At 40.7% G+C, this 23,297-nt stretch overlaps 1 protein-coding gene across 3 annotated transcripts in view; it reads right to left on the reverse strand.

The window, feature by feature from the left end:
* PTPRG (protein tyrosine phosphatase receptor type G) overlaps positions 1 to 23,297 on the reverse strand; it is a 689,740-nt gene that overhangs the window by 27,676 nt on the left and 638,767 nt on the right. For all 3 annotated transcript variants that reach the window (XM_078076474.1, XM_078076466.1, XM_078076463.1), the window contains 8 exons: positions 17,886 to 17,977; positions 10,674 to 10,770; positions 6,000 to 6,082; positions 5,677 to 5,811; positions 4,538 to 4,672; positions 2,503 to 2,675; positions 832 to 967; positions 119 to 265 (listed from right to left, as the gene is read on the reverse strand). In XM_078076474.1, the coding sequence (XP_077932600.1) occupies positions 119 to 265; positions 832 to 967; positions 2,503 to 2,675; positions 4,538 to 4,672; positions 5,677 to 5,811; positions 6,000 to 6,082; positions 10,674 to 10,770; positions 17,886 to 17,977 (998 nt within the window). The remainder of the gene's footprint in view (positions 1 to 118; positions 266 to 831; positions 968 to 2,502; positions 2,676 to 4,537; positions 4,673 to 5,676; positions 5,812 to 5,999; positions 6,083 to 10,673; positions 10,771 to 17,885; positions 17,978 to 23,297) is intronic.

Consider the following 23,297-nt stretch of genomic DNA (forward strand, 5'->3'; position numbering starts at 1 on the left):
AAATAGTAATCCCCTTCAGTCTATACATTCATGCCAAAAAGATATGACCCCCAAACGTAAGCCATTTCTGTACTTCTTGCTTTTTTTACAAAACCCAGACGTTTAATCAGAGCACTACCTTGAACTGTTTCTCCAGCCGTGTCTTTCCTCCTACTCCTGGTATGAGGATGCTGTTAACATAGCTATGCAGCTGATTAGAAGATACTTCAGTCTCCTTTCCTAGAATGGCTTCCAACAAGGCATCATGGATGAAAATGTACTGCTCCTAAAAGGGACAGAACGAGGAGAACTGGTAAGGAGTAGCCACTTCTATCCAAGTCATGAAGCTGACCTCTGATCAACTCTTCTCACAGGGACTTCCCTGGGAGCTCCTTCAAGCATTTACAGCCAGGTGCCTTGCTCCCATACTCACTGCTTTATCCCTCATAACTTATTTTAGGGTCAGGACTGTGTTTTCCATACCGTGCCCCAAGCTGTAGGTTCAGTGCAGCAAGCCGTGGAGAAATGTGTTTAACGAAGGTCTTTAGAAACCCTTCAACTTTTCAGGCCCGACAACAACTGTTTAACTCCCCATGGCCTCAAACACAGCACTAGATACAGCTGCATCTTGCTTCCTAAGTGTTGGTGTCGTGACTGAGAAATCACACGTAAGATGCACACAGACATGGGAAACTGGGAGTCAAAGAACAGTCTCATGGTCAGCATAGCTTCCAGTACAAACCTGTACATTCCTTCGGGCCCTACAAGAATGGATTTTCTCCTCAGTACCATTCAACTTTCATTTAAAGCACGTGCTAGAATCTCTTGCGAGCAACTGCAGCCACTCCTCACCTCAGTCTGGACGAGGTAGTTACGCTGTGTCCTGATATGCTTCAGGAATCCTAGGACGTTAACTGTGCTTTTGTCTTTTATCTGTTGCAGCATGCTGTCTATTACAATGTAGGTGCCGGTCCTGCCCACACCAGCACTGGAAGAAAGGAAGACACTCAGCCGCCACCTTTTGCTCTTTCGTGTCATGCATTAACTGTAGACTGGAAAAATTACGTCTAAATAGCGAACGAGCTTAAAAATAACCTTGTTGTTTAGATAACCTAGTAGAGAGTTGACATAGGTCATTCATTGTGGACAGCATCCAAAAACTTCATTAGGACATTTCCCAGGAGTCTTGACGGAGAGCAAAGACAGCCTTTCATAAATACCACGGGAGCTGGGGTAAAATGTTGCATATGTATTTGCTTTCTCAGTCTCGCTTGCTGCTCAAGCCAAGGATGGAAGTCAGTGATGCAAGGGACGGAGAGCAGCCCTGCTTGGCAGAGGCATCCCCCCACCAGAACCCCGTGTGCCGAGACCCCAGGCAGGAAGTTTGTGTCCTTGATGCCGAAGTCTGTGCCTGGTTCTCCAACTCTCTATGATTCTGGAAGCACCCATTATCCTTTCGGTAAGTCCCCTTTCTGCACACCTCCCTAGTCTGTTCACTATTAGAAAGTTCTTACCTAAAGGGGTGCCTGCCTTTAGTCAGCCCCGTATGGAATCAGAATGGCACACCTGCAAAATCTGGTCTCTTTTATTCACACTTCCTCATTGTTAAACAAACCAACACAAAACTAAGAAACAACAGTCAGGAAGATGGGTGTCTGCAGTACCCCCAGCGGGTTCCCCACCTCCCAGGACTGCTCCATTGATACCCCAGCTCTTTGACAGACTTTCATGTCTATTTTAGCGATTCCTCAATGGGTTAGCAAGAAAATGTACTTTTCACGAGGCTTTAAACAGGGGCTGCGCTCCAACATCTGCCAAGGACTTGCTTTGTGATCACATGTTATGAGCAACAGCCCAGAAGAAATGCTTAGAAAATGCCACGCAGCTCTGCAACATAACTCACAGAAGACGCAGCATCTATTTGAATATCAAAGTTAAAAAAAAAAAAAAGCCAAGAATGCAATTACAAATGAAAGATAATAAAAGTATTCTTAAACCACCTATTAAAGTTGTTAAAGGTAATTAAGGGAAAAAAGGCTTTCCCAGTGCTCTGAAAAAGGTCTTCCTTAGAGCATGTATCAATTAAAACATTAAAGATCTTTTCACTCCTACAATGAATTTTATTATTTAGAGGAACCCTACAGAAAAGCCATATACAAAACCTCAACCTCTCCAGTGTAGAAAGCCCTGGACTTGTGTTTAAGGTCAGATTTCCATGTAATAGGAGCAGCTTCAAGATTCCCTGTAAGCAATGGGGATTTTATTAATAGATGTTATTAAAAACTGGAGATTCATTCTCTAAGAGCAGATTGTTTTAGCCTCAGAAATAGCTGATGATTTCAGAATGTTTTGAGAATGCAGTGATTTTATAGAACCCTACCAGGCTGTACCAGTCCCAGTTTTCAGTGGAAGACTCTGCTTCTAAATCAAACAAAGCAGGGCCCCAGCGGTCCACATCCGCCCACTCTGCCCACTTCAGATGTTGAATCCCAGGCACAAGAAGGAGAAAGATGTTGGCCCCACCTGCAATGCACCAACACAGGGCCCATTTCTGGTGTCCGGGCTGCCGAGGATCTCCTCACGAAGGTCAGGACCGGGAGGGCATACTCAGGAACTCCCATGTCAGGCCACTGAGTGTAGTGATATTGGATCACGACCCGTTCATTCTGACGACCCTTGGGATTTCCCTTCTGACCCTAGGAGAAAGGTGAAAAGAGAGGTCTTTAAGCAGACAGTGGGCATTTTGGATTAAAAAAAAAACAAAAACAAACAAAAAAACATAAGGATGTATGAAACATGACCTTCCATTTCATGTGCCCTAACTACTGTTCTTGAGCTAGGTACTTTCCCCTTGGCAGCCGTCTCATTCATGCACTGTGTAATTTCTACACAAGCCTCCATGTTCTGACTTCCTGCCCCAACTCCAGAAGGCCGTGGTCCCTTTGCTCTCATCTGACTGTGGGCCATGACTCCCATCCTTTCTCTGCTGTCTGGGTTGGACCTTCAGGAGCCGGAGTGCTGGTTGCTGCTATACTCCAGGAAGTGATTCTCAGTCTCCAACATCAATAATAAATTTATCTGTCACTTTCATGAATGAATTTTCCAGAGTAGTTTTCCTTTAAGTGGCTGAGCTTTTTATATTTTAACCACTTTGGATGAAAAATTTCCCCAAACAGGTAACTTGCTGTCGTAGGTTTTTCTTATAACGAATAAACTTATAAATGTCTGATTTTTTTTTGATGACTCAAGGTCATTAATCAGCTTGAGCATTTAAGGTGTTTGGCCCTGGGGTCCAGAAGCCTTATGGCTTTGATTTCTGAAATCTTCCTTTAACTCTCATTTTCCTATTTCTTCCTCTTTTTCAGTTACTACTTTTTCCTCTTGCACAAAACACCTAAAGTTCCTATTTGACTTCCGTCCTCCAACTTGAGTGGTTTGTAAAATAAGAATAAGTGGGCCATGTTTAAATACCTGAAGGGTTTCCATGAGCAATGGGCTTTGTAAACATAAGCTGATTATTGGTTAGTTTAAGCCAGCTAACAGCTCTATTAGAACACAGATAAATATAGTGCTACTTGACTTTTATATACTTCTGCCATTCTGGGAAAAAAACTAAACATAGAAAAAGACTGTAAACCTTGGATCACAGATGGGTTTTGGAGCCAATGAAATTGTATATAAAAATTGGACTAAATGTGAATTCTTCTGGGGCAGGGGAGCTGTAGTTTGATCACATTCCCAAAGATGGCCAAGACTTAGGGAAAAAAAAAAAAAAATGACATCCATTGCTACAAACAACTGCCATTCCTAAGTCTCTCTAGAGCAATTACTTTACATTTTCTTAATGAACATCCACCTAGAGTTCCTAGTAATGCTGTCATGGTCCATGAATCTTGATGGAACAGCAGATTTTGAACAAAAGAAATTGAGATAACTTGAAAGCAGCATTTTCCACAAGGTGTGGAAATTGGATGTTAACAGTTATATAGGAAAGGGTTATGTTGAGTCGCATTAGGAAACACTGGGCAAAAAAAGTGAAAGAGGGTTTCTTAACTAGCGCTCTGGCCACTTGTGTAAATTGTACATATTTCTAAAGGGGAATACATATTATGTAGCATTCATTTTCCATACTTATTAAATAGCAGAATCTCCTTTTTGCAAGCATCTTGCAGGGTTAGCGTTCCTTGGAACACAGTTTGGGAAAATAATGCTTGAAAACTGTCAGAAGGTTGCTATTGAAAAGCTAAACCCACAAACAGGTGCTGCTATAGTTGCTGGTCACCGAGACCTGGAAGTACCCCTCCCCCCCCTTTTTTTTAAATGAAGCCGTCATGAGGAGATTAAAGAATTTAATCAGGCCAGTTAAATTCTATTATGGGCTCTGCCAGTATCTTTCACAGCATACATTGATGTCAATCAAAGGAGTTGTGAAAAAATGTTTTTTAAAAATACTTTTTTAAAGCCAAGTTGGTTCTGAGAATTGGCCTTGGTTGTACAGTAATTTTCATACAAGTTTAAAGAGAGATGCCCTGGCAGCCCATCCATATTCCTTCAATACCTTTTTCACTTTTGTATTTCTGACTGAAAAACGACGAACAGTGTAGCAGGCGTGTACTTTTGTGCTCTTCAGGGTGACAATAATGTTTCCATACTCCTCACTATTCTCTGTGGGCCAATACTGATCACATTTTCGCTGCAAAAAAGGAAAAAGTTGTCAGTTCCAACTGCAATTTATGCCACAGTTGTACTGTTGGTAATGTGATTTCCAGCGTCTTTAAAACAGGTAATATCACCATATAGTTGAACTGAAAAAGGAACATATGGGCCCAATGGCTTGGAGGTAGACAAACCTCTGAAGAGGTTAACCTTGGGACAACCTTGGGCAAGATCCTTTGTGAAATGGGTCTCACATTCATGATCATCTTTCAACAGACAATGTACTTTAAAAAGGGCCTCAGAAAGAAACCTGTATTTGGCCTATAAGCAATACGGCTGGCTATGTGAGGAGGCTGGGCTGCCTTCCGAATTGCAAGAGAATCTTTTAACAGTGAAAATCTTCATTTTACCTCTTGGGTCACCAGAGGTGAAACAGGGACTCCACAGTCAAGGTGAAGCTGTAGCGATTCTGAGTAATGAATTTGAGGCTTAGCCTTTATTCCAGGCTAAATCAGCGTCATGTAATATAAACTCCTAATCTACTAACTCTAAAATATTAATAATCTTAAAAAAAGGTTCTCTTAATGATGGTCAAGGTGTTTCAACAGTGTTTCTGCTCCCCCCCCACCAACTATCAGTAGTTCCCCCACTACACTACGTTTCTGCCAACTTCCCTGTTTGCTGTGTTTTCTGTCCTCTTAGAAGGTCGTTCCGTAACCCCTCCTCCCCTCTCATTGTTCACAGCTCACCTCACATATTAGCTCCTTTACAAAATCTCAGTCCTAGAGGAGTATCCATCCCTTTTACAGCATCCACATTCGAATACTCTATTCATCCCTCTTGCCACTTGCCACATTTAATTCCCTCTTGTAAGCGCTCAGCTCTTTCCCACCAGACCACAAGCAAGGCAGGGGCAAGAGAGGATGCTTTTCATTTCCTTAACTCTTTATACCTGGTCAAGTTCCTACCCTACAGCAGGTGCTCCATAAAGAGGTTTTGAATGAAGGTACATGATTAAGATATTAAGCCAAGAACTCTTACTCTTCCTTTTTCCACAAGATTCGTAATCATGATAATGATTCCAGTGTTTTGTTCCCAAATCATCCTCCAGAAATCTTCAAATGTAGACTTTAAAGGTCCCTGGGTGGCGATATAGGCTTTCGCTTTGTTGTAACCCTTCAAAGATGACACAGCACAAAGTAAGATGAAAGCAGTATCACAGACCAGTTAATAATTCAAGTGCCTTCCATATTGAATAGGCTGTGTTTTTAGGAAAAGCTCTGTGCAGTATTAAAACACATTCAACAGTCTCTGTGGCACTCTTCAATTATGAGAAACAGGTTTATAAAACATTTCTGACTTACATCGACGTAGTTTGCATTAATGTAGTCACTGTGCTTAGAGTCTTTTCCTGGTAAAGGTCTTAACTTCACCCTACTGTGATCATCTATAGAGGATAAAAAACAAAACAAAACAAAACAAAAACAAAATGTGTAATTCAAAAACTACCAGCATTCTAAAGCAGAAAACAAGGCAAATCGGCAATGTGGCATCTCCCAGAGTACCCCAAAAAAACTTTTGGCAGAACAACAGCTAAAAATTTAAAGATACAGCATTGAAACCCATCTTAAAAACACAGGGACATTTCTACATCATGCTCTGACCTGTGAGTGCCCAAGAAATGCAAACTGAAGTCCTTATTAGTTCATGTAAAATGATTTCAAGTTGCAACCCTCCAAAGTGTCCTTGTCCTGGATTTTAAAACCAAGGTCTTTGATTACCCATGGCTGTGTCCCTTTTCCATTAATACAAATGTACAAAAGTGTTACATTAGGTCCAGAACAACATCTATTTGTTCAACGTCTATTTTCAGGAGATTCCTTTGCTAAATTGAGTTAGACTCCCTTCTACCCTAATAGAACCCAAGTAATTGAGGAAACCAGAGCTGTTCCTGAGAGTAATCTCATTGCAGGAATCTGGTGAATGATCAGATTCTAGGATCCACTCAACCTCAGCTTATGAACACAAAAGTGGGATATGTGCCTCTTGTTGCCCAGCAAAGTGAACTGGAATTTTTAGGACAGCAAATGAAATAAAAAGAAGTGAAGGTCATAATTTTATTTCCTCTAGCTAGGAACAAAAAGGGCAAAAGTAAATTTACATTTCTGGTTATAATCATAAAAGTCCAGTTCAAGAAGTCCAAAGAGTGGTTTCGCCTAGACATTAATGACCTCAGACTATTTGTCAAGCACTTTTTGAAAGCCTTCTCCAGTCTTGTGACTGTGAATTTTGTTTGTTGTTCTGACAAACTCTCAGACTACACTTGCTATGCAGAAGGGCTGCCTGTTAGAAATAGGCTCCAAATGACAATTTGCCCCCAAGTTATCAGAATACAAACCACTATGCCTTAGCTCAGTAGCACTATATTGCATATTATTTTTCAGACCAACAAATAAGAATACATGTTCTTCAGGTTGCAAAATTCATATTTAATCTAAAAGGTTAACAGCCTCTCTAAATAGATCAATACAGGAGATGTTACAGTAGCACCATACTTGAAAGTTGTAATGGCTCTGTGAGAGAAGGCTTTTCATACATTTTATTTCCTGCACAGTAAGTTGTTTCATGACATTTCCATCCTGGTTTTTGCTATACTAAGCCCTTAATATAGGGGTAGACCAAGATGATGGGTGATGTGTCCAGAATCTGACCAGGCATCATGAACACCAGAATCCAACTTTCTGAACTTAGGAAAATAAAACCACATCTAATCTGAATTTGTGAAAGTGAAACCATAAATGAACTGGTGAGAGTACAACCATAACAAACCACAGGTGGCACACTTTCCAGGCAGCACCGTGACCCTTGGGCTATCACGCAGACACTTCTTTGATTTCCTCCCTCTTTTTTGCCACATACTTTCAGCCAAACACTGAGGTCACCAGAAGGAAGGATTGCCATGGTGGAGAGAATGGTATGTGTGGATATACTCAAGGCACACATGTGTATATATCCCTGCCTGATTTACATGGTTAGAAATGAGGTATATAGATGGACAAATCCTTATAATCTCGGCAAGGTGAGCCTTGACTAGGTTGGCCAACAAATACTGTCAGCGTCCATGCATTCGAAGACTGGAGAGAAAAGCAAAGTTTGACTCTTTCTTGTTCTCTTTGTTAGCTCCTCATTCTCTCATATAAGTGGAACCAATACTCCAATTCAAAAATGTCTTGTGGTTCTTTTAAAACTGTAGAGTTAGAAGTAAAACTCTCTTAGTAGATGACATTACCTTGTATATAAAAATTCTAAGGAATCCACAAAAAATAACTATTAGAATAAATGAGTTCAGCCAAGGTTGTAGGATACGTGATCGATGTTTAAAAAAAAAAAGAATTGTACTTATATACACAATGAAAGATTTCAAAATTAAGTAAATAATTCCATTTACCATAGCATCAAAAAGAATAGAATACTTAAATTCAACAAAAGAAGTGTAACACTTGCAAACTATAAAACATCATTGACAGAAATAAAAGATGACCTCAATAAATGGAAAGACATCCCATCTTCATGGATGGAAGACGGTATTGTTAAGATTAATCCACAGATTCAATGCAATGCCTATCAAAATCCCAGCTACATCTTTCGCAGTAATAGAAAAGTTGATCCTAAAACTGATATGGAAACACAAGGGACCCAGAATAAACAAAACAATCTTGAAAAAGAAGAACAAAGTTGGAGCATTCACAGTTTCCGAGTTCAAAATATACTACAAAGCTACAGTCTGTCATCAAGACGAAGTGGTACTGGCCTAAGGATAGACATATAAATCACATACCATATGTGACATATAAATCAATGAAAGAGAACTAAGAGTCTAGAAATAAACCCTTACATTTATGGTCAGTTGATTTTCAATAAGGGCACTAAGACAATTCAGTGGGGGGAAAGAACAGTCTTTTCTACAAATAGTGCTACGACAACTGGCTATCAACAAGCAAAAGAATAAACTTGGACCCTACCTCATACATTTAAGAGTTATTTGAATAAAATATCTAAATGTAAGAGCTAAAACCATAAAACTCTGACAAAAACAAAGGTGTAAATCTTCATGATCTTGGATTAGGCAGTGGTTTCTTAGATATGACACCAAAAGCACAGGCCACAAAAGAAAAATTATGTTTCACCGAAATTAAAATAATTTGTGCTTCAAAGGACACCATCAAGAAAGTGGAAAGACAATGCACAGAATGGGAGAAAATATTTGCCAACTGTTTATCTATATAAGGGATTCATATCCAGAATGTATAAAGAACTCCTACAACTCAGCAACAAAAAGACAATGGGCAAAGAATTTGAATAGATATTTCCCCAAAGAAGATCTACAAATGGCCAATAAATACATGAAAAGATGCTCAACATTACTCATCATTAGGGAAATGCAAATTAAAATGACAATGAGATACCACTTCACACCCATTAGCAGAGTTATTTTATATATCTATATCTATAGATAGATATCTATGTCTATCTATATATCTATAGATACAGATATATAAAAGTAACAAGTGTTGATGAGAATATGGACACTGGGACTCTCATATATTGCTGGGGGAAATGTAAAATGGTATAGCCACTTTAGAAAACAGTATGACAGTTCTTCAAAATGTTAAACATAGAGTTACCATATGACCTAGCTATTCTACTCCTAAGTATATATCCAAGAGAATTGAAAATATATGTCTGCACAAATGTTCATAGCAGCATTATTCATAATAGCCAAAAAGTAGAAACAACCCAAATGTCCATCAAATGACGAATGAATAAACACAATGTGGCATATCCATACCATGGAGTAATTTTCAGTCATAAAAAGGAATGAAGTACTGATCTAAGCGACAACATGGATGAATCTTGAAAACATCATGCAAAGTGGAACAGACCCAGACACAAAAGGCCACATATTCTATGATTCCATATATGGAATGTCCAGAATTGGCAAATACATAGAAATAGAAAGTAGGTAAGTGGTTTCTAGGGGTTAGGGAAAAGGAGGAATTGGGAACGACTGCTAATGGGTATGGGGTTTCTTGTTGGGGTGTTGAAAATGTTCTAAAATTAGATAGTGGTGATGGTTGTACAACTGCGTGTATACTAAAAACCACTGAAATTCAGTTTATATTTAAATTCCTATTTAAATATAAATTAACTTTAAATGGGTGAATTTCATATGGTATGTGATTTTTATCTCACTAAAGCATTATAAAAAGCTTTATCTACAGTAGTGTTCACATTTAAATGGTTCAATTTAATGCACTATAAAATCCTATGGAATGTGTTCCTTACCACAGTGTATGTTAACCATAAACATGTGTGCCCCTGCCTTTAGTATCAAAGCATAGATTATCTGCCAGTGACCCAAACCCCCAATGTCTATGAGAAGTAGCACTTTAGCCACAGAAGTAGTGCTCCTCAGGTATTCCCATAAGGCTCTGTAAGAAGAATGCTTATTTGTATCCCTAACCGCCAGAGTACTCCTGACCTTGGAAAAATGGTAGAAAGGACAAAACGCATGGGCCCCAAGGACTGGTGGCTCCATCCCTTACGGTATAGACCACTGAAGGTATGTTACCTAGTCTTAGAAATTCAGCTTATTGATTCCATTTTCAGTATTTATTTTATTTAAAAACTTGGCTTTCCCCACTTAAAAACAATGTCTCGAGAGCCACAGGACATTCAAACTTTGGTTCCCAGCGTCTGGTATGAAATCACTTCATGAGAGAACCACGAAGCTCAGAACATTTCTTTCAGTTCCACCTTATTCTTAAGCGGAGATCTGTCAGCTTAATGAAAGACTCAGGGGGCTGTAAATGTCCCTACTTCTTCCTATCCTCTGTTGAAGACGGGCTAACGAGAGGTTAACTGGCAAATGTAATTCTTTCTTGGCATTCCTGGTTCGGATTGCTTGGCTTTCGGCTTATCCCCAGCATGAAGATTTAATTTCCTCACAGTTGAAGAGTTTAAAGTTTATTACTTACATGCTAAAATGTTGATGTATCTGTTTTTGTGCTTGTTATCTGGATGATTGGAATGTTCTGCAGTGATGTTCATATCGGCCGTACAGCGTTGGACTTCCTGGTGGAAAAAAAAAAAATCAAGATTTCAAAGATTTTAGACACACTTTAGACGTCTAGCAAGGGTGTAGGAAGAAAGGAACTATATATCCAAAAGCATGAAGTATTTACTCACTCCCTAGCCGCGGCCACCATTACCTCCCCAAACTCAATTTCAGAAATAACTGACATATTCATAACAAACGTATAGAGGATGTGAAGAAGATAAAAGGATTTCTTTTTTTTACTAATTCATCAATTATCTACTTCATTCCAGATTGTGACCTAGGCAGGGGATTACAAAACATCGTATCTCTCTTTGAATATGCCACAGTCTGATGAGGGAGGAAAACATGCCAAAAATAGTGACAGGCAAATGTGATTAATAGAAAAGAGGCCTCAAGAAGCTATGGTGGGAGCACAGAGGAAGGCTTCAGGCAGCTCATTCACCTGAGTCTTACAGGATGAACAAGAATTTTCCAGGCAGAAGTAGAATCTCCACCATCATTTGCAATATGCATATAGACCATATAGCTCCTTTTATAACTATCAGAGCGCAAATTGATTACCCTCCGTCCTGAAGTGACACTACCATATTTGCCCAGTGACCTGTCCTGTGTGGCTCAAATATATATAGATTTGATGAATTAGTTGCGAACTCCAGTTTCATTTAAATTCTCCTTCTTTAGCAGGCAACTCTTCAGCTACCTTTGCCACGAATGTAAATATCATCCATTAGCGTATTACAAGGTTGCTGTAAAGTCAAATTTTTCTACGGTGTACGGTTCAAACCCAAGAAAGTACCAGCGTTAACTAATAAGGGAAGTCATTAGCAGTGCACGGCTGCCACAAAGAGCTGGAGCAAGTGACAGAAAATTATCAGGAGAAATATTTTACACGTAACAGATGTAACAGAGTTTAGGTGCATGCAGACTTTTTTTTTTCTCCCCCATGAAGGAGATGCATAGCAAGTATGGATGTTTTCCATAGCATTTACATTAGGCATAATGAAAACAAGGAACGGGTTGTCTTTTATATTCACAAAGTACTTCCCAGTGAGGGGTCCCTCTCTTCTCTCCAAGGAGGAATTCACTCACTGTAATCAAATAATTTAAAGTCTAAAAACAAAGGGTCACTACCCATGTAAAGAAACCATACTCAGGAACTCCTGATTCTTGGGAAGCGGTATGTTCAATTTTTCATAGTTGCAGACCTTCCCAGTTGTCCATTTAAAAAAAAAAAAAGTAAAAAAAGTCCACAGGTATTAATTCAACACACCTCTTGGGGAAAGTGTGCGTTTCACAACAATTCTTACTCTTTCGTTACATTTACTAAATGTGATAAACTCTGCTATTTTCTCTTCTAAAATGGTTTATAACCTATGGTTTTGCAGATGTTGATTTAAAGGGGCTTCAGTCTGCCTTTGGTTCTTTTTTTCTAAAATGAGATAAAGGGTAGGCACAAAGTGATGAGTCTGATATCTTAACATCTCCAAAAACATAAGCAATGCTACCTCTACTTAAAGTACTTGGGGGTACTGGCCTTTTAGAATTGCCTTGAATGCCTGAGGCATACTCTTTTGAATAGTTTCAGGGGCAGAAAACCTTCGAAAATAGATTTGTATTCTGGAAGACATTAATTCAATCTATACATAAATTCCTGAAATAAGTTGACATCCTTTTGTTTCTGGGTTTTGAAGGTCATACTTCTGGCATGGGCTGGGTTGCTAAAGCATCTTGTGTTAAGAGATTATAGCTTTTTGTCCTTTAGTTTGAGATTCACTTGGTTTATTGATTTTTTTTTTTTTCCCATCGTGTGGATCTGACCACCCTAACTATGGACTGAGCTCGGGCCTCTATTATAATATAATGCAATTGACCAAGACTGCTTGGGAGCAGCTGTCTGCACTGTTTAGAGCAGTCATTCAATATGGCCAATCAAACTCTTTGTTATCTAAAATCCTGGGTCTGATCCGTTGCCTCTATTTCACTTTTCCAATTATGTGAATGACGGAAAACAAAGAATAGTCATAAATAATGTTAAATCTGATTTTATTAGAACCCGAGGGGTTTGCCTAAGGCCTTCTGATTTTGTCTTGTGGATAATAATGTCATCTGTAATTCCTTGCAGAACTGTTTGGCTCATTTAGATGCTGATAATATCATCTGATCCTGGAGTGGCTTTTCTCCATCAGAACTGGCATGTCCAAGTTAATGTGATTTTAATAGGTGTTAAAACCCTTTGAAGCGACACTGGCTGATGGAGTGTGTATAGCCAAGTTACCTATTCGACAGTCTGACAAACAGTTTAAGATTTGTCTGTATTTTACTGTCCATATAACAGAGTTGGAATTCTCAAAATGAATATCCTGAGTTTCGACAGGCACAAAACCACAGAAAAAAGCCAAGTAAAAACAAGAGATGTAAAAAAAAGAAAAAAGAAAAAAAAGTAAAACTTAAAACGAAAACACCACAAGTTGATACATTCAGAATTCTTGGGAGATCAAGTGGGTGAAATCACCTGCTGCCTGGAGTCAATGAGGTGAGAAGCTATCAAAAAGGCACGTGGAGACCTACCGTCCTACCATTCTGTGGCTCGATGTGAAATCATGATGGAATAAAAATACATCTGGAAATCTTTCAGATTACTCAGCTTCCCAAAGGAAGTTGAGAAGAACACCCTTTGGACCAGGTGACCAAGCATTAGACTGAGTATACAGAACATTTTCAGTGTGTGAGTTCGGGCAGCCCACAGCTGTGTTACGGGGACCATGCTACTGAAGGTGATCACTTTAGGTCATCACTATGGCCTGGTGCTTGCCTCATGTCTGACACAGAGCTGGCCCTTGCTGGGTGCCCGTGACATGCCATCTTCCTGCTTCTGCTCAGGCTACAAATTGTGGCCACCCCCAACATCTTCAAATGCTGCAGCTTTGACTCTGTTATTCTCTCCCTCAGAAACCTCTGGATAGAACCCAGATTCCTTAGCCAGGCTTTCAAGGTCCCATCCTATCTTCCATCCAGCTCCCTTCCCATTCCCAGACAGTTTTACCTCTGTGCCCTTTGAAAAGACCATAGGATTTCCTCTTTGGGGTCTATAAAGTACAATTGTTTTCCATACACCATTTGTGAATTCTGGCTATCTCTCTCTCTCTTCACTCTTCATAAAGACCTCAACTATGATTTTCTTCCTGCTAAGGGTTTAAAAATGTTAAGACATTTCAGACCCTAAGTGGCATTTTGTCACAGGGACTCAGAGTCCTTTTCTGCCAGCTTGTAGGCTGCAGTCTCATGCAGCATGACCCCCGTCTGGCGACACCCTGTTATGTGTCACCAGCAACGCTGGAACGCTGCACCTTACATAAAGTGATTGTGGCCACTGATCCCTCAAGCACATGGGCTCAGGTGGACAAAGCTTTGCTCTCCTGATTTAAGAGGAGCAACTGGCCCAAATTTAGCTCAGCTAGAGTTAATTGTCAGCGAGGCGATTCCCCCCAAAGGATCTCGTCAAGGGGTACTGGACCTCTCGCCTGGTCTCTGCACTCAGCCTTCCAACTTGTGATGCTCCTGACCGCTGCCTATTAATTCTGTCGACCCACATGGCCTCGGAATTCTCTCCTTTTGAAAGGTGATGCTAGCACTGCACCTTTGGAAGCCCCCTGGATGAGGACTGTGGAGGCCGGGGAAGAGTGAGGTTCAAGTCAGCTCAGGTAGCCAAGGGAACAGAGTCATCGAACGCCAGCCATCCTGAGACAAGGATTGATGTTATTTCCAGTGACTGCAAAATCTGCTAGAGGTATAATGTTGCTAGCTCTTAACAGTCTCCAAAGTTTATCCGACAAGGACAAAACGCTATCTGCATCACCTCTAGACAAAGACTCAAAATTACCAGTGAATCGTTTTTCTCATTCTTCTCCAAGCAGCAAAGTTCTGAAAATAATGACAGCTATTCACCAATTTTTTTTTTTTCCCCACTTCCATCCAAGATTTTAAAACAAGATGGGGCAAATAGAAATTCCGGTGAAATAATCAAAATTTGTAGAAGCCTTTCTTCTTCTTTGCCCTCCTCTGGAACTTTCTATCTGTATTTAGTATGTCATTTGCTCTCCACCCCCACCAGACTGAACTCCTTGAGGGCAAGGTCTCAAATTCGCCTCTGTACTTTGTATTATGTCCACAGAATAACAGTACTCCATAACTGTCAGATGAATTGCTTTTCTCTATTCTTAATGGCCGCACATCAATTATCAAATGGTATTTATAATTTTAAGATGAGTTCTTCGACTAACTTGAGGCCTCTCTGCAGATGTTGTTTAAGATTTTTATAAGTCAGATTCTCAAACCATCTGGAAGGCTCTAGGCCATAAATCATGTAATGGGCTCCCAGTACTTTTAGTGGGGTGGGGGGGCTCCTTATTTCTACTGTTCCCTTTCCTGCCCCCCCCCTTTTTTTTTTTTTGCCAAGGCAATTGTTGGCTTGTCAGCTGCATGATCAGTTTGAGACAGTCATTGGTAATCTCAGTTTTTTTTTCTTCCTTCTGACTCCAGGTCACTACAGGACACACTACTTTAATGAGAGTCTGGAGGACCTCGAGGTTACACATGTGCGCTTGAGTCGGAGAGCCTGGTCTTAAAACCTAACTTCTGCCATTTCAAAACTGAGCCACCCAAAGCCTCAGTTTTCCCGTGGAGGAAGTTTCCTCATCTGTAAAATGGGGCCCATAGAATAGCACCCTGTTATGGGGTAGTTCTAGGAACAAATGAAATAATCCACGTACAATGCTGAGTATATGCTGGCCACCGTTCTTTCACTTAAAAAGATCTGGAAATCTGGGGTTGACTTTACTACTCTTCTACCATAATGAGGGTTCTGTTTTGTTTTTCTTTTCCCTTTTTTTTTTTTTTTTTAAGATTTTTAATTATTTTTAAGTGATCTCTACGCCCATCGTGGGACTCAAACCTACAACCCTAAGATCAAGAGTCGCACGATTCCCTGACTGAGCTGCGCAGGCGTCCCAGTTTTTTCTTTAAATCCGCACAAAAATCTCTTTTCCTGACCTTCTTTTATAACCTATTACTATCTCGTTTATAAAACAGCCTTAATAATTTCTTAAATAGCCCGCTACCACTTGTCCTTTTTAGCAGAGCAGCCGAAAACGAATACCACTACTGTTGTCAAATACTTCGAAATCTCCCTCAATGAGAAGAGGACAGTATATTAAGGACTTGTTCTGTCTCATTCCTCCCTTTACGTTGCTGCCTTATTGTTCTTTTCAGAAGAAAGGATAGTCTTCCTATTCTGAATAGCTCTGATTTTCCACCTTCAGACCAGGAGGAACTGTGAAATGACAATCACAGAACAAGGCCTCCCTTGTCCCTGCCCTCCCGGGCCCCTCCCTTCACCACCAGCTAATAAGACTAAAGCTATAAAGTTCAATATAGGAGACAAAAGCTTCAAGCCACAGTATGTTTTTTTTTTTTTAAGGATAGAAATAGGGTGCAGATGCCCAGAATTTGTTAACAGGCTTGATGTTGCTGCAGCAAAGCCCATTTTAAGTCAGATCGAGTTTATAGAGGTGTAGCTGATTATTTTGAATAATTAAATGGTGTCAAAACCAGCTGTGATGAATAGCACCGGGGTCTCAAATCATAAATAATTGAGAAACTGGAGTTGCATTTGGTCATCCTGATCAAATTCTGTTCTCCAGAGGATAAATGTTTGTCCTGAATACCATCAACATTGTTAAATGCCTCAGTATTCTTGCTCAGTCATCCAGCCAACAGTCAATTGAACTAAATCACTTCAATAGCACACACATTTGCTGTCCTCATGAATACAAAATGTTTGACTTTAAACCATGTTCTTTGTACTTGAATAGGCACCTTTTTCTGGTAAGCATCTAATAGCCACATTAAATACTTGACATGTTTTTGTTTGTCCCATGATACATACATAGGACTTTGCCGAATAAATCAGAGGGTCCCTTCTCTCTCCCACCTTTGCTTTGGTTCTGCTCAGAAAAACAAAAAACTAAGAGAAAGACTTCCTTGAAAACCAGTTGTCAATATAATTGCCTTTACGATGGCCTCTGGGGACTCTGAATTTGCACAGAGACGGGGGGCTTTGGGTCCCGTGTTCATTTCTCATTGTGCCTCCTTTTCCATGACATCGTTTAGTCCCCGAAACCCATTTTGTGCAAAGGGGTGGGCAGTTTAGCATCATCATCGTCATTTCCATTTTAAAGGAAGAATGAGAGAGAGAAAGGCACGGACTCACCCACAAAGCTAGAAGACAGCTGAGCTGCCATGAAAACTTGGCCTCCTCGGCACAACTCTGGCTGCCAGAGATGTGCGTTAGTTAAGCGCCTCAGTGAAGAAAAGGGCAGTCTGTTTAATAGCTCCTCATTGACACCCTGTCACTGCTGAACTGGCACGGAACCCAGAGCTGGCAGGGCGGTGCGTGCGCGCTCTACCTTGTTTCCTGCACAACGGTTCTTAAAATCACAGGGCTGTGTTAACCCACGTCTTCTCTCCAAGGATTAATAATCACGAAACCCGCCACCATCCACCTTTGCAGGGCCTTAACAGGTAACCCGGCACCCTCAAGGGCGTGCATCATTCACTTGGCCCAACTTCGGGATGTCAGTGACATGAGCGCCATTTCCAAAAACTGGGGCAGCTGGGCCACCGGAGAGGAAGCGACTGGTCTGAGGATAAGGAAGCGCACTGCCTCCCGTGGAGCCAGCCCCAGGCCCCTCAGACTGCAAATCTGCCGTCTCCTCTACACCTCGGGCAGCCCAGAGAGGCGAGCCCTGCCCTTGGTGTGAGGACCACTGTCCCACTTAGGATGACCATGAAGACAGAACGTGGGGGCTTGCCTCTTTTCCACCACTAAGTCTGTTCTTTTCTGGACGCGCACGTGCAGGACATGGGCAACCAACTCCCTCTCATCTAGTCTTTTGCGGGGAAAAGAATGCCTGCCAGAAGTAGAAGTGTAAAGAAAAAAGAAAAAAAACACACAATCTCCAACTTTTTCCGCCATCGTTTTTGTTATGCTTGAATGGATTCATGTCAAGTTTATAAAAAATCCTCGTAAGAGTCAGGTTTCTGGAAATTAATTTTCAGTTTTGAAACATACCTCAAAATCCTCGGAGAACCCATGCTGGTTATTAGAATAGAGCTCACCAATGTGTTTAACAAACTGTTTGACAGGAATGGCTTCCATGTCATCTGTGGGGATAAAATGATATTCAGAGTCACACAGAATATACTTCGATAAAACAAGTAACACCGATAAGGGATTATTAAAGACAAACATTTGATTTGTGTGAGTAGATAGAACTGTATCACCCGAAGTAGATGTCCTCAAGAAAAGTCTCAGGATGTACTTTACTTGTCTGTCTTACTAGGATTTTGAATGCCTAGAAGCTAGGTTAAATATAGTTTTTTTTGTTTTTTTTTTTAAGTACATAGGGAATTAGTTTTTTTTAATATTCAAGGCAATTTACATAGTTAAATTACCACATCATACTCTTAACTGAAAGTCTGAACTTCCTAAGGGTACCTATTTGTCAAGAAATTTTATCACAACCTAAGATTTTTTTTTTTTAATTGCTCTTCAGTGGGGTCCAGCTTGAACTTGGAGCAATGAAGTTCTACTTCCAGTCTCTGAAGTCGCAGCAATCTTTATACACAATTACAGAGAGATGCCATTGTACCAGCTGGCTTTGGGTACAATGCCATCTATGTTTAAGTGTGCAAAATTTTAGTTCAAGACAGCTGTGTCTATACGATGCCAAATAATCAGTTTGACTGAATTAACTGGATTTTTTGGGTGTTGACAGACTAGGTATAGATTCGGGAAGACTCCACACTCCAATTTATTATAGTGTTGTCACTTCAAAAGGACATTTGCAGTTCATGAGCCCAAAGTATCCGTTTTGAGCGGATTTTTCCAGCTCTGGTCCGAAAGCGGAGGACTGGCCACAAAACTGCCATACCCCACTAACTGGAGCTCCCCAACCTCCTTCCCTCGACCCTCCCCCGCAAATATTTCTTTAAAAATACTCTGCTGAATTTGAGATAAACAACAGACATGACATTTACTTTATTCAGAGTGAAAGATCTTTGGCAAACGCACAAACATCTAAACTGCCGCAGATGCTTTTCTTAGCAAAGGGTATGAAGATCTGTATGTGTAAATGAGGTCCTACTTTGGCAAGAATGTTATAGATCCAGGCCTGACAATCTGATTTCTCTTCATCTGGTGACAGTTAACATTGACTATGTCATTCCTTCTCTACTTTCTTTCGAGTGAGCAAAGCTCTAGGGTGGCTTTTTGCATCTATTGACATTTTCAAACTTGAATCATTCTTAAGCGGAAAATAGCATCTCTTATACTTTGTTTAAGGAAGGTGACTTATATGTTCATAATCCAAATTGCTTAGCGCAGAAATGTTACTGATCAAATAGATGGTGCTCTATAAGCACCAATTCTTTCTGTGTGAACAATTAAAGACCTAATCATGTTAACAGGCCACCTTATGAAAAAAAAATTGCCAAGTTATTTACAAATATTTCAAGATTGAAGATGTTCATGAATATGCAATCATTTTGCACGCCCAAGAAATCTATAGCTCCCATAATGATGTAACCAGCATTAACAAAGTAAGCAGAGCCAAAACGTTTCCCCAGAATATTGAGCAGAATGCACAGTTCAAGAAAAATTTCCAAAATTATCTGATCAACTTCGCCTAAAATGTTTAGAAGTCAGCAAATTCTACAATAAAGATCAAGTGGCAAAGAAATGATCTGAAGTTGAGATAAGGATTAATATATGCAAAATTGGAGTCTTGAAAAGATTAACCCAAAGAAACTCCTCTTTGGACAAGAGGCAAAATGAGTGAGATGGGACAGAACCTAGCCCTGCCAACACTCTAGTATATAGACTGCAGCATTTCCTTCCAACTTACTTAGAAACCAAAGACAACACTGTTTCCGAGCGGGACATCGTTAATAGCGCAATAGGCTGAAGGCAACATTTATCCCATGATTAACTTAGAATTGTAGAATTCCAATAAATTTATGGTGCACATGACTCTAGTTCAAAATAAGCAAACACATGCAGTTTTAGAGGTGTTTTACTCTGCAAAGGCAAAAAACACGGCATTTTAAAGGTCAAAGCCCACCTCAAGTCATTAAAAAATGTTTTCAGGGTAACAATTCATTATTTTTTTTTCCTGCCAAGCACTCAAGTATAACATCCAAACTAATGCCATCCATGCCCAGAAATCAGTCTGCCTGCTATCCCCCTGGCTAGATGCAGGAAAAATCCAGCAGAGCTCAGTAGGATAATCATGGAAATATATGACTCACTAGTCTCTCCAATTAGCTTCTTTATCCAAGGAAGTCTAACCACACCCCTCTGGGTTTCCAGGCACCACCAGTAACATCATAAAACTACCAGGCAGACAGGCAGACAGACAGACAGACAGACAGACACACACACACACACACACACACACACACACACACACACACACACACACACACGCGGTACTGACCACCACCAGCTACCCAGATAACACGTTGTCTTTCAATCAAGATAAATGAAGCTGAAGGGTCACAAATCTTTTTTCTCAGTATTAAGATGAATATAAGCCTATGACTAATTAGAAGTCCTCATAGTTATCCTCTATACATATTTCTATTAAATTTCTCACAACATGAGCCAGATAATTATAAAATTACTATTAACTAGCACAAGGCCAAGCAATTAGGACAGCGCTGTAGACCTGATCCTCTCAGTTTTCGTCTGGGAAGACCCTGTGGTGTTAGAGGACATCCATCGGAAAGATGTTATGTCACTTACATAATCTGTTTCATTAACGGATACAGAGACCATTAGCAGCACTAACCACGGGCCAGGTACTTTCTATGCCCTTTAGGTGGATTAACATGTACTCCAATCCTCCCAATAACCCTGGAGACAGGTACTATTTTCCTACTCATCTCACAGTTGAGAAAATAAGCTCAGAAATATTAACTGAAGGCTGGACTATGGCAGAAGCTGGTTGCAGACCCAAGGTCAAAGGAGAATGGCTGTGGTCTGGGTCAGAGTGAATGGGAAACCACTGGATGAGGCATTTACTGAGCACCCAGGACTCAGCCAGACATTAGGGAGATGGGTGTCTGCCCAAGGGCACATTTGTGTTGGAGAAGCGATGACTATCAGCAGGGGTGAGCAAGAATTACATGGTGAAGACTCCACATGTCACGAAAAGGATGGATTTGATAACTCAGGTGAGAATAAATGTTACCAACGCAGTGGTCATGAAGAAAAAAAATATGAGCTTGAGTCAAAGGAAGCGGTTTTCACTAACTACCGTTTAGATGGGAGATGGTGATGATAAAACGAAACAATCTCAAGAGAGACTCAGTAGAATGAGAGGAGAATCACCATGTATTAAGCCCTTACTGGTCACCAGGGACTGTGCTAAATGTTTTCCATACATTTAGCTTTACCAGAACGAGGTGAAGGGGACATTGTTCTCACATGACACACAAGGCAAAGGAAGCAACATGTCCAAAGCATGCCATCTGAATCCTGGTGCACTGAACATGAGGCCTGTGCTCCTCCATACTGATACCTGATTTGTCTTCATTCTCCAAGCAAAATTTCCAGGAAGAACAAGAAATTAAACAGTATCTCGGTTAATTAAACGGAGTATCTTGGATAAAATGTTCCTGTTTAATTCTGTGCCAATATTTTTAGTTACAGAATTTTCAGATACCAAAGATTTAAATTAGGCAAAAATGAGAGCCCTGCTGTCATCCTTAAATCACCCCATTATAAGATGTTTGGTATAGTCAGTTGAGAATCAGCACCTTCAGAATGAGATTGTTATTCGGTATTATTTACACTTTGTTCCAAGATTTCAGCCTTTGGTGGTTGGAATTAAACTTCATATATAAGAGGCCTTTAATATTTTGGTCAACATCCTTATGTACCACTTCTGATGGAGTCTGAAATGAGTCTCTGGTTTGTAGGTACCCAAAGAGGCACATTTGGAGAGGGTGAACATCTACTGAGAAGAGAGTACCAAAGGTGAGAGATTCCATGGAGGTAAAAAAGAGCTCGAGATTATTAACGTTAAATAAAGCACTGTAAGAAATAAAGAATAACGCATTGAACATAGGGAAAAGCTGTTTCCAGAATCTGGCTATGTCTCTCGTTTGCAATTTGGAGCCAGGTAGAGGGAAATCACCCCTATACTGGTCTATGGTTCTAACCTCTTTGTACGTGCTCACTTTGCTTTCTCTTCCTCTTCAGGAATAACATAAACGGAAAAGGAAGAATTTCGCTTTCTTGTCTTTTTTGCTATTAGAAAGAAAAAAAATCAGCAGCCAAGACTGTTCTTGAACATCAACCCCAGGGAGGTGCCAGAGAGGGCTCAGCCCGTTACGTGGTTCCGTGGCCAGGTCTTCAGCCTGTCACTCAGTAAAACTGTCTCGCTGTCATTCTTGTTACCGATGGTGGAAAGCATCCTGTGTGCCAGGCACCCAGGGGCAGTGGTGTAAGTGGAAAAGCCAGAGCCAGATGGCCTGGTGGTGTGGCTTCACCTCTCTGTAATTCCCTTTGCTCATCTATAAAATGGGAATAATAATGACTTTTCATAGAGAGTTACGAAGAGTCAACAGAGGACCGAAGTATTTACAAGAGTGCTTGGCACTTAGTAAATGCTTGATAACTAGGATTTATTGCTGGGTGCTAATTGTTTTACATGCGTGGCCCTGATTTGGGGCTGTGATTACCCATTTTATAGATGGGGAGACTGGCTAAAAGAGACCCAAGAGCTTGGCCTAGGTCCACTGTCATTATCAGGCGTGGGGCCAGGCTGACTCCAAAGCCTTGTGTCTTCCACCTTATTTGACCTCTCTCTAGGCCTTAAATTGAATATACGTGGTTAGAGAGGGCAGAAAACCATAATAAAATCTTAAAAAAAAATAAAAAGCATTATTTATTTGAGAGAGAGATAGAGAGCACAGAGGGAAAGGGAGCAGCAGACTCCGCATTGAGCAGAGAGCCTGATGCGGTACTTGATCCCAGGACGCTGAGCTCATGACCTTAGCTGAAGGCAGATGCTTAGCCGACTGAGCCACCCAGGCGCCTCCCAATAATGCTTTTTAAAGAAACTTTCTGACTTAAAAGGAATGAAATGATACACTTAAGCTTTAACAGTAAGCTTCAGTTAACCTGGAAAATTCACACTGGTATTCTGATCACGTTGATTATGCCAGGTAAAATGAAGTGTTGTAGTGTTTACCTTCCTGCCAAAACGCTTAGTGCTGGGGTTGACTGGCTTAACGTCCACTTAAGAAAATACCCGTACCAGGGGCGCCTGGGTGGCTCAGTCGTTGGGCATCTGCCTTCGGCTCAGGTCATGATCCCAGAGTCCTGGGATCGAGCCCCACATCGGGCTCCCTGCTCGGCGGGAAGCCTGCTTCTCTCTCTCCCCCTCCCCCTGCTTGTGTTCCTCTCTCGCTGTCT

This window comes from Halichoerus grypus, chromosome 1 (assembly GCF_964656455.1).
Source record: "Halichoerus grypus chromosome 1, mHalGry1.hap1.1, whole genome shotgun sequence".
NCBI lineage: Eukaryota > Metazoa > Chordata > Mammalia > Carnivora > Phocidae > Halichoerus > Halichoerus grypus.